At 62.0% G+C, this 11371-nt stretch overlaps 1 protein-coding gene across 1 annotated transcript; it reads right to left on the reverse strand.

The window, feature by feature from the left end:
* Positions 1-808: 808 nt before the first annotated feature.
* Positions 809-9489, reverse strand: TBX10 (T-box 10). The gene is made up of 8 exons (XM_008047857.1): positions 9441-9489; positions 4336-4603; positions 4166-4267; positions 3563-3734; positions 2039-2194; positions 1687-1754; positions 1416-1510; positions 809-1023 (listed from the first exon to the last, which is right to left on the reverse strand). The coding sequence occupies exons 1-8, from the start codon at positions 9445-9447 to the stop codon at positions 809-811; spliced, it is 1083 nt and encodes a 360-aa protein (XP_008046048.1). The 5' UTR covers positions 9448-9489.
* Positions 9490-11371: the final 1882 nt, after the last annotated feature.

The following is an 11371-nucleotide window of genomic DNA, read 5'->3' on the forward strand; positions in this document are numbered from 1 at the left end:
CGCCCCGCAGGAGGCCGGGGTCGTGTCAGGGGCCGCCCCCGCCCTGTCCTCCCCTCGGGCTGCAGCCTTGCCCTCCTGTTTCCCCCGTCCGGAGCCCCCCCCGCTGGAGGCGCGATCGGATTCCCAAGTCCCGCCCCCCCCCACTTCGGCTCCCGGGGTGGCTGCACCCTTCCCCCGGGCGCCTGGCGCGAGGCCGGACGACCCCAGCCCGGCACGCGGCCCCTAGGCGGAGGTCGGCCAGGCTTCGCTGCGTGGCTCTGAGCCGGTCCTGCGCCCCTGGAGTGGCGGTTTCGGTCCCCAGCTGGGCCCACAAAGCCCGGAGCGGGAACCCCAGTCCCTCTCACGGGCTGAGGGCCGCCTCCCACCCAGCTGGGCCAGCAGCCTTGCCGTCGCTATGTGCTCCCGGGCATGCGGCGCCCGGCAGAGCTTTGGGGGACTGTCTGGGATCTGGGGGTCCCCGAGGTTCCCGCCCGATTCCGGAGGACAGAAGTGCTCTGACCGCCAAATGGTTTAATGATGGGGGGAAGGGAGAGATCAAGCAGGGGTAGGGGGCGTCCCCCCCCAGGCAGGAGGGGGCAGGATTCATGGCTCCCGGGTTGGGAGGTAGGAGGCCCCCTTCCCGGCCTGGCTGTGACTCTGGGGGGAGGCCTCCCCCTCGGGGCTTCCACCTACTCTGCTCTTCTTGGGGAGAGGGGAGAGTGAGTCTCCGCGCTTGGGGTGGGGGGCGGTGGGTGGAGGGGGAGCAGAGGCTGATTCCCACGCCGGATGAGGGGTCCTGGGCAGGAGGGCTTGCCCAGGGCTCCCGCCCTCACGAGGAGTCCTGACCAGGCCGCATGTTGGGGAGGGGGTAGGGTGCGGGTCGGGCCCTTGGGACCCCCAGGTGGCTTGGCACTTCAGGGTACAGGCCCTGGTAGGCGAGGGGCCTGTAGGTGGCCGGGGCCAGGAGGGCCTCCGGAGTGGGCAGCAGCTGATGGTGGAGCCCGGCAGGGGTCCTGGAGGTGGAGGCTGAAGCTCTGTTGGGGTCTGAGGGAGGGAATGGTCTGAGTGGACCCCAGGCCTGCCTGTCCCTCTCCTGCACCACTCAGCCGCTGTCCTTGCTTTTCCCTCTGCCTGGAATCTCTCCCTCGCCTTCTCCCTTTGTCCAGATCCCTCCCCGTCCTCCAAGGCCCAGCTCAGAAGCCACCTCCCCCAGGAAGCCCACTGGGCACCCCCTGCCTTGTGCTCTCAGCACCTTGTCCTACCCTGTTCTCTCTGCCCTGGGCCCCATATTGTCTGAGGAATCTCTTCCTCCTGCTTTGTGTCCACACAGGTGCCCGGTGGGTTTGGTGAGCTTGCCGGAGGCCCCGTGGCCCTGCCCCGGCTTCCTGCCCACCGTGCAGGTCTTGGCCCTGCGTGTCTGCAGCCCGGGGCCTCACCTTTCTCCCTCTCAGTGGCACGCTTCAGCAGGCAGGGACTGAGGCTGCGGCGACTCCGGGCGGGGACGCTGAGCAGGGGCCGTGGGGCCACCAGCCTGGGTGGGGGTCAAGGTGAAGGACCAGGGGTCAGGGTCAGAGTCCGATGGTGGGGCCCCAGGACAAGTCAGGGGGCACGGCCTCGAGACGAGGGTCAGGAGTCGAGGCCGGAGATGCCTGGGGTGGGCTGGGGCTGGGGTGAGGGTGACGGCAGAGCCTCGGGGCCAGACGGTACCAGGAGTCCGGGTCACTCTCTCTAAAGCCCTTGGCGAAAGGGTTGCTGGCGATTTTCAGCTGCGTGATCTGCAGAGGAGAAGGGGCAGGTGTGGGTCAGCCTGGAGCCAGGCTCGGCCCCCTTGTCCTCCCGGGACCCCGCAGTTGGGAAGCCCTGGGCCCCCGGCCCCTTGGCCTGGGCCTCTGCATCGGATGGGTGTGCAGGCAGGGGAAGGACGGCGGGCGGATGCCAGGGAGAGAGGGCAGGGCAGGGGGCTGTGTGCAGGGGTCTGTGCTGCGTGCCTCGGGGCTCAGTCTCCACCCCGGGAAATGGGCTGGCCGGCGGCTGGTGCACCACCAGCGGGCCCACCCACCCGGTGGTTCTGATACGCCGTCACGGCCGTGAACTGGGTCTCCGTGAAGACGAAGGACTTGAAGTTCTCCTGGGCGTAGCGCGCGCCGTCCTTGCGCGGGTCCACGAAGACCACGTGGAAACGGGGCTGGTAGCGGTGCATGGAGTTGAGGATGATCTGCGGGGGCACAGAGTGGGGGGGGCGGTGCAGCAGCGGACGCCGAGGCCGGAGCCCTCCTCCAGGCGGGGGGGCTGCCCGGCCTGCTGCTTTTGCTCCTTTTATTTTATATTTATTTAGAGATAGGGCCCTGCTCTGTCGCCCAGGCTGGAGTGCAGTGGTGTGATCATAGCTCACTGTAGCCTCAAATGCCGCCTCAAGCCGTCCTCCCACCTCAGCCTCCCCCGGTAGCCGGGACTACAGACATGGGCCACTATGCCCAGCTCATTTATACATATTTTTATTTTTTGTAGAGACGGGGGTCTCAGGCTGGTCTCCAACTTCTGGCCTCAAGCGTTCCTCCTGCCTCGGCCTCCCAAAGTGCTGGGATTACCGGTGTGAGCCACCGTGCCCAGCTGTCCTCTTCCTCTAATGGCACTGCAGTGTCTGAACTCGAGAGGCCACAGGGCTGTGTTAAAGGCCCCCGCGTCTGAGAGTGCTTGCCACTTGGTCTTGTCTCACAGCCACGTCCCAGCTGTCAGCTTTACCTTTGGAACTGTCCAGAACCTGGCCGCCCCTGCCACCCCACTGCCTCTACGGCGGCTAGCCATCCTCGTTCACCTGATTCCTCGAGTGCCTCCTGGCTGGCCTCCCTGCCTCCACCCGGACCCTCTGTCCGTTGCCACACAGCCGCCCTTGGAAGCCACATCACGTAGCCCCCGTTACAAGTCCTCCCCTGGCCTCTGCTCCACACTGGAAGAGCCGGAGGCCCTGCATGGAGGACCAGCCCGGGGGACTCAAAGTACTCTTGTCCTCTCACCTTCCCCTCTTCACTTTCCTCTTTGCCTGCTGCCTGACAGTCTCAGGCCTCGGGGTCTTTGCACCTGCTGCCCCCCCACATATGTGCGGGCTCCCTTGCTCCCCGACTGCCTTCAGGCTTTCTCCAATGTGACCTCCTTGGCTTCCCAAGCTCCTAGAAAGGAACAGCCCCGCTCTGTCTCTGCCCCCTCCCCTGGTTCCTTTTTCTCCCTGGCCTTTGTCACTCTCTGAGACACGGCGCGCAGTCTTCTGTGTGGCTCCTGGCCCAGGGCGTGAATGGTGTGAGGGCCGGGATCTCTGTCGGACGAGCTTCCAACTGCAATGGGCCCGGCCGAGGCTGATGTTCCGGTCACGTCCTCCCTCTCCGCAGGAGGGCAGCGTCTGCGGGAACGCCCCCCACCCCTGCTCCACCTTCCCGCCCCCCGACAGGCCTCTCCGCCGTCCAACCCCTGGCCAGGTGAGCTGGGCGCCCAGCCGTGGCCATGGGCACCCAAGGCCCGGCCAGCCCTGGCTCCAGGCTCTCCACAGTCAGACCCTTCTCCCCACCCCCGACCGCGGCCCAGGCCTCACGTGGCCGTTGTCATCCAGCAGGTTGTTGGTCAGCTTGAGCTTGTCGAAGGACACGATCTGGCGCATCCACTGGGCGCCCTTGGCCGGCGAGTCGGGGTGGAAGTGCACGCGGCCCGGTGTGGCCGGATCCGCCTTGCCCGCCACCAGCCAGGCCGAGCTGTGGAAGGCGTACCTGGGGGGGGATGAGGGGTAGAGCGAGGTGGCCAGGGCTGCCCCCACCGGGAGCCAAGCCTGAGCAGTACCGGTGGCAGGGAGGGGCCGACGCCGACCGCAGCACTGCTCACCCAGCCTGGGGCGTCTCGAAGAGCAGGAGCCCGAGGGTCAGAGGACACTGCCGGGCCCACGGCTGCTGCCCCTGGCTGGCAGGTGTCAGGATAACCCCTGCTGCCTAGGCTAGACCCTCTGCTTGCCCCAGGCTAGCCCCCTGCCCAGGTAAGGCCGCCGGCTGCCCCGGCAGGGCTCCCTCCCGCCATCAGTCAGCTACCCCAGGCTGGACCCCCTGGCAGGGCCGCACGGGCCCTGCCTCACCCCGAGGGCAGTAGGGTCTAACTCCCAGCCTCCACGCCCAAGACCCGCGCCCCACCTGCCCCGCCGGTGCCCGACCTGTATCTCTTGTCGTCCAGAGGGAGGAAGTCCATGAGCAGGGCGTAGTCGGCACGCGTGTCCATGCCCAGGATCCTCACCTGGAAGGTAGGGAACATCCTCCTGCAGAGAGAGGCACTCAGAGGCCGCCCGCGGCTCCGCCCGGTCCTCCCTGCCCCCGCCACGCACACCTGCCCGCCTTGGTGACAATCATCTCTGTGCCCAGCTGGTTGAATTCCTCCCACAGAGGCTTCGTCTCCAGCTGAACCGTCACGCCGGACACACGCGGGTTCTTGGGGCCCTGCCCGGTGGGCTGGGCTGCAGCGTGGGCCCCCGCGGAGTCGGTGCAGGGCCCTGATGAGAACGGCGTCCCCAGCCGGGGCTCCCAGCTGGAGCTGGCCGTGGGTAGGGCGTAGGTCTCCGAGGGGGTGAGCACGCCGAGGCCGGCAGACAGGAAGGCTGGGGGGAGAGGACAGGAGCGTGGGCCCCTGAGTGCCCACCCACCCCCGCTCGTCACCCAGCCAGCTATCGTTCTTCAAGAGACACAGTATGCCTCTTCCTCCAGGAAGCCCTCCCTGACTGCCAGCCCTGTTTGCCCACAGGAGCCCCCATTCAGCTTCACTCTGTGTGATAAATGCTCACTTAAAGTCTTTTTCTGACCAGGCATGCGGGGTCACGCCTGTAATCCCAGCACTTAAGGAAGCCAAGGCGGGAGGATCACTTGAGCCCAGGACTGCAAGACCAGCCTGGGCAACATAGCAAGACCTCATCTTTAAAAAAAAAAAAAAAAAAAAATAGCCAGCCATGGTGGCGCACACCTGTAGTCCCAGCTACTCAGGAATCTGAGGCAGAAGGATTGCCTGAGTCCAGGAGGTCAAGGCTGCAGTGAGCTGTGATCGTGTCACTGTACTCCAGCCTGGGCGACAGAGTGTGGCATTGACTCAAAAACAAACAAAAAACCACAAATTTTTCCCAGCAACCTCCTTGAGAGTGGAGACAGGGCCTGTCTTGCTCCCCAGATACTTTTTTTGTTTGTTTGTTTTTGAGTTGGAGTCTCACTCTGTCGCCCAGGCTGGAGTGCAGTGCACGCTCCCGGCCACCCCAGCCTCGACCCGCTGGGCTCCGGCGATGCTTCCGCCTCAGCCTTCCAAGCAGCTGGAACTACAGGCGCGTGCCACCATGTCCGGCTAATTTTTTGATTGACTGTAGAGATGAGGTCTCGCCAAGTTGCCCAGATATCTCATTGTGGTCAGAATTATTATTTTTAATCAGGGGGTAGAAAGTGGCAAAGCTTTTGGCAAAGGCTGGTGCCAGGATTGCGGATCAAAAGAATATCTTTTTTTTTTTTTTTTGAGTCAGGGTCTCACTCTGTCTTCCAGGCTGGAGTGCAGTGCACGCTCCCAGCCACCCCAGCCTCGACCTGCTGGGCTCCGGCGATCCTTCCGCCTCAGCCTTCCAAGCAGCTGGAACTACAGGCGCACGCCACCACACCTGGCTAATTTTATTATTTATTGTAGGGTAGAGGTCACGCGATGTTGCCAAGGCTGGTCTCGAACTCCTAGGCTCAGGCGATCCTCTCACCTCGGCCTCCCAGAATGCTGGGATTATAGGCATCAGCCACTGTGCCAGGCCCAAAGAAGATCTTTACAAAAGAGGGAAGAGACCAGACAGAAGGACATTCGAACGGGCTTCTAGGGGCAAGATCTGGGCAGGTTTTCAAGGTCAGGGATGGACACTTCCTGCTTACCCAGGATTCCTCTCAGCCCAGCTCCCCCAGGCCGCAGGGTCTCCACCGAGGCTGGAGAGACCTTTCCCCAACCCACCCCACACGTGAACCATCTAGAACAGGTGTCGCTCGTGAGAGGCATGCTCCCAGCCCCGTGTACCAGGTCATGTGTTCCTCACTAACCCTCACGTCAGCCCCGTGGGGTAGGTGTTAACTCCATGTGGAAACTGAGTGGAAACAGGCTCCAGACGTGAAACAATTTGCTCAAGCCACATGGCCATGGGATGGCTCAAAAATTATCTGGGAGCCGGTCGCGGTGGCTCAAGCCTGTCATCCCAGCACTTTGGGAGGCTGAGGCGAGAGGATTGCCTGAGTCCAGGAGGTTCAAGACCAGCCTGGGCAACTTGGCAAGACCTCATCTCTACAATAAATTTTAAAAAATTAGCTGCGCGTGGTAGCATGCACCCGTAGTCCCAACTACTTGGAAGGCTGAGGCGGAAGGATCACCAGAACCCAGCAGGTTGACGCTGGGGTGGCCGTGAGTGTGGCACTGCACTCCAGCCTGGGTGACAGAGTGAGATTCCAACTCAAAAAACAGCAAAAAAAAGATGGCGGAAAAGAAAGTGGAAATTAGCAGGTGTTGGTGAGGATACTGAGTAATCAGAACCTTTGTCCATTGCTTATGGGAATGTAAAATGGTGTAGTGACTGCCCCCCCCCCCGAATTTAAACTAGAAACCATATGATCCAGCAGTCCTATTTCTGGCTCTGTGCCCCAAAGACCTGAAAGTGGGAACTCCAGGCAGACACTTGGACGCCCACGGCCACAGCAGCGTTGTTTGCTAAAGCCACAAGGCGGATGCCACCAGGTGTCCACAGAAGGCTGAACGGATAAACGCAATGTGTTACAAATGTACTACGGAATATTATTCAGCCTCGAAAAGGAAGGACATTCTGCCGGACGCAGTGGCTCACGCATGTAATCCCAGCACTTTGGGAGGCTGACGGGGGAGGATGGCTTAAGCCTAGGAGTTCGAGACCAGCCTGGGCAACGTAGCAAGACCTCATCACTATAAAAAAAATTTTAAAATAGGCTGGGCAGCCGGGCTCGGTGGCTCAGCCTGTAATCCCACGCCTTTGGGAGGCTGAGGTGAGTGGATTGCCTGAGCCCGCGGGTTCAAGACCCGCCTGGGCAGGCGAGACCTCATCTCTACAATAAATCAAAAAAAAAAAAATTAGCCGGGCATGGTAGCATGCGCCTGTAATTCCGGCTACTTGGAAGGCTGAGGCGGTAGGATCGCCGGAGCCCAGCAGATAGAGGCTATGGTGGCCAGGAGCGGCCACTGCACTCCAGTCTGGGCGACAGAGTGAGACTCCAACTCAAAAAAAAAAAAAAATAATAATAATAATAATAATAAATAAATAAATAAAATAAAAATAGGCTGGGCTTGTTGACTCAGTCTGTCATCTCAGCACTTTGGGAGCCTGAGGCGAGAGGATTGCCTGAGCCCATGGGTTCGAGACCAGCCTGGGCAACTTGGCAAGACCTCGTCTCTACATTAAATCAAAAATTAGCCAGGCATGGTAGTGCGTGCCTGTAGTTCCGGCTACTTGGAAGGCTGAGGCAGAAGGATCGCCGGGAGCCCAGCAGGTCGACGCTGGGGGTGGCCGTGAGCGTGCCACTGCACTCCAGCCTGGATGACAAGAGTGAGACTCCGACTCAAAAAAAATTTTTTTTAATTGCCAGGTGTGGTGGTGCCTGCCTGTCGTCCCAAGTACTCACGAGGCTGAGGTGGAAGGATGGCCTGAGGCACGAAGGTGACTGTGCCACTGATACAGCATGGGTGACACAGTGAGACCCCAACTCAAAAAAAATAAAAAGAAAATTTGACACAAGCCACAACATGGCTGAGCCTTGAGGACATTATGCCGGGTGAAATAAGCCAGACAGGAAAGGACAAACCCTGCGTGATTTCACTCATAAAATGTAGCTACAGAGGTCAAATTCATGGAAACTGATAGGAAAATGGTGGTTGCCAGGCCTGGGTAGGAGGAAATGGAAAACCGATGTTTAACGGGGATGGCTTTGCAAGATGCAGGAAGTTCTGGAGATGGTGGTGATGTGAATGCACTTAACGCCACAGAACTGTGCACTTGGAAATAGTTAAGACGGGACGTTTTATGTTACGTATATTTTACACTTAATTTTTTTTCCTGAGTCAAAGTCCCACTCTGTCGCCCAGGCTGGAGTGCAGTGGCACGATCACAGCTACCACAGCCTCGACCTGCTGGGTTCAGGCAATCCTTCCACCTCAGCCTCCCGGATAGCCAGGACGACAGGTGTGCGCCAGCATGCCTGGATGATTTCTTGATTTATTGTAGAGACGAAATCTCACCAAGCTGTCCAGACTGGTCTCAACCCCTGGCCTCAGGCAACCCTCTTGCCTCTGCCTCCCAAAGTGCTGGGATGACAGGTGTGAGCCATGGCGCCCAGTTCGGTTAAAATTTTAAGATGGAAAAAAAAAAAATCCCTGAAAAATAGAGCAATTATTTTATAGGGGGCTGAAGACCTGCTGGGGCCACGGAAGCCAGTGTCCGGGAGTCAGGGGACAAGGGCTCCTCCCAGCAGTGCCCCCAGCCGAGCGGCTTTGGGGCGTACGCCAGACTGCAGAACCGTGGGACCCCTGAGCAGGGGGATGCTTGATGCTGGGGAAACGGGCTGCCCTCACAGGTGGGGGCGGTCTTGCAGCACCGGGGAGAGTGTGGCACCAGGGCCACGGCCACGTCCCCTACAGCCTAAAAACCACGTGTGAGCACAGCACCTCACCAGAGCCCCTGGGGTCTCCGCAGCCTGGGGTTCGCTCTCTGACAGCAATGGGCCACGTCCAGTCTGGGGACCTGGGGGCGGGTGGATGGGTGGGCTGATGTCTCCCCCCTGAGGCCAGGCCATCAGATGGGCGCCTGCTTGGGCAAATACATCATGCCAGGGATGCCAGCTCCAGGGCCATGGCCTTGGGTCCCAAGGGAAGGGCTCATGGCTTCACTGAGCCTGGGGGCTTTGCTGGTGGTCACTGGCTCCCAAGCCCTCTCTGCACCCCCATTCCCGTCAACGTGCCACCCTTCAGCACTTTCAGGAACTGCGGGGAGGGGTCTTTCCTCTGCTCAGCCCCTCTAGAGGCCAGGACACCTCGGCCAGAGGTGAGGATTTCCCAGCGGTGTCCAGTGTCAGGTCTGGAAGGGACGTTGGAGGCTTCTTGTCCAGCCTTCTCATGCCGATCCTCAAGGGCCGAGGCCCAGAGAGGGGAAGGGAGCGGCCCGAGGTCATCACGCAGGCCTGACGGGGCTCTCGTCTCCCAGAAATGACTTGGTCCCTTGGTCCCCTGCCTCTGGGCACCCCCATCATTGCACTGGGTGGCAGTGAGTCCATCGGCCTGAGCTGGAAGGAGACCTCAGCCTCGGCCCCCTCTTGCCCAGAGCCGGGTCCGGTGGGGCTTCTTTGGTTCCCGTCCTGCCCCACCCGCCCCGGGGCCTGAGCCCACCCATGAGGCTGCCCTGGTTGTCCGTAACTTACCTGCCATGGGGACCGACCCGATGTCCGGCTCCTGGACAAACACGGCTCGGCTGGGCTGCACTGTCACCCAAGAGGGCCCCCGCCTGCCGGGAGGGGTGTCCCCACGCCTGGTCTCCTTGTCCACCGCAGCACAGCCCGAGGCTTCACACCGTCCCCAGCCTCGTGGCAGGACTGCCCTTGCTTCCCCGGCTGCCTTCTGTCCCCGTCCCCGGGTCATGGGCACCCAGTCTCCGCAGGTGACACGCTGGCTCTGGGGCGTGCAGCGTCCTTCTCCAGGTTACCCGCAGACTGTCCTGTCCAAGGCTGGCCACTGGCTGGGCATGTCCAGCTCCAGGGGCGGGTGCAGTGTGGGGGGGCGGGGAGGGAAGGCTCTGACGTAGCAAAGCCCCTCTCCTCCCTCCCGGTCCTCCCTCTTCAGACCCCTCCCGGCCCCAGCTAAGAGCCCCCCAGCCATTCCCGATCAATGGGCCCAGGCGGGGGTGGGAGGGACGTCTTGAGGACGGGACAGACGTCCGCAGGGGCCCAGGCCCGGTTGATGGAAGGGTCTGGGGCTGACGGGGCCCGGGGGGGTTGGGAGGCAGCGGATGGAGGGCTGAATGGGGGAGGCTGCGTCCTCCCACCAGGACCCAGACCCCTGACCCCTGCCGGCCGGTGTGCCATCGTGGGCGGCAGTTTGAGCAGACGACACCAGGGGGCAGCCGCGAGTGCTGTCAGCCCACAGGCCCTGGTCCCAACCCAGCCCAAGAGCTGGGCGACGCTGGCAGGTCCCTGCAGTCCCTGTGCCTCAGTTTCCCCAACTGAAGAATGCCTTCTGCCTGGGGTGGCCTAGCCCAGGCTGGTGAGCAGTAAGCCTGCCCGGTCAGGAGATGGAGCAGCACTCTTAGCCGACGGCGCCTACCTGGTTCCTGCAGGGCGTGAGTGGAGACACAGGCTGGCCCAGGTCAGAGGTTGTGTCCGCTGTGCCACGAGTCTGTCTGTTTTCTCCAGCCTGACCAAGCACCTCCTCCAGGCTGTCCTGAGCCTGTCCTGGAGCTGGGCATTCAAGGACACAGCGATCACTGGTCAGAGAGGCGGAGGAGGTGGGCTTCCCGCTAAGCTGCTGCCGTTCCCTTTTTTGAGAGCGTTCTTTGTCCTGTTGACCCTTGACAAATGGCCGGCTCTGGGAGGGAGCAGCCCCGGCTAGCCTCCGGGCCAGAGTGCCTCAGGCTGGGCTGGGCAGGCTCCACTGGGGTACCCAAGGCAGCGGGACGCCCCCCACACCTCCTCCAAAGTCCTGCTCTGGGGATGTCGGGTTGGTGGAGACCCCGATCCCTAAGGGGGGAACAGAGGGGCCGGGGGCCGGAGGGGCTGCTGCTCTCTGAGCATGACACTCAGGGCCCTCCTGGGGCTTCGAGCTGCCAGGTCTGCCTCTCTCACCCTGCAGCTCGGAGGTGCCAGTAGCTCGGTCCCTGTGACTCAGGCCCAGCCTGCAGGGCAGAGGGGGGACCCCACAGGGAGAGGGCGGGCCGTCCCCTGGGGGAGAGCTGCCAGCAGCTCCTAGGGGCTGCCCAACGAGGTGTGGCCATCAGAGGGGTTCCCCAGGGACAGGAGGTCCAGCACCATGGGTGGGAAACGGGGGAGACGGTGGAGGGATTTGGGGAATCCATCCCAGTCTCGAGGCTCCCGCTCGGACGAGGCAGGCCAGCCTGGCCTTCTGATGGTTCCTGATACGTGTGAGTGTGTGTGAGTGTGCTCACGCCTTTGATCTGTGTGATGGGAAACCCCCGCACACACGTGGGGACACTGACACGCCAACCCGTGTGCGCACACACAGATGAGCACGGGGCCCGCTGCCTGGCCACACGCGGTGCACACATAACAAGCTTCTGTGCACACACGCGCGCTGCACAGACACGGCCTGTGCACACGAACACAGACACACACTCACACCA

Source organism: Carlito syrichta, unplaced genomic scaffold (assembly GCF_000164805.1).
Source record: "Carlito syrichta isolate Samal-C Ts95f unplaced genomic scaffold, Tarsius_syrichta-2.0.1 Scaffold117994, whole genome shotgun sequence".
Classification (NCBI taxonomy): domain Eukaryota; kingdom Metazoa; phylum Chordata; class Mammalia; order Primates; family Tarsiidae; genus Carlito; species Carlito syrichta.

What these genes read in the sequence shown, in the direction of transcription:
- TBX10 (XM_008047857.1), bottom strand. An exon ending in TGCTGGATGACAACGGCCAC is followed by an intron (nt 2,195 to 3,562) that starts GTGAGGCCTGGG and finishes GTGCCCCCGCAG; the next exon opens with ATCATCCTCAACTCCATGCA. An exon ending in TGCCACTGAGAGGGAGAAAG is followed by an intron (nt 1,024 to 1,415) that starts GTGAGGCCCCGG and finishes TCCCTCCCTCAG; the next exon opens with ACCCCAACAGAGCTTCAGCC.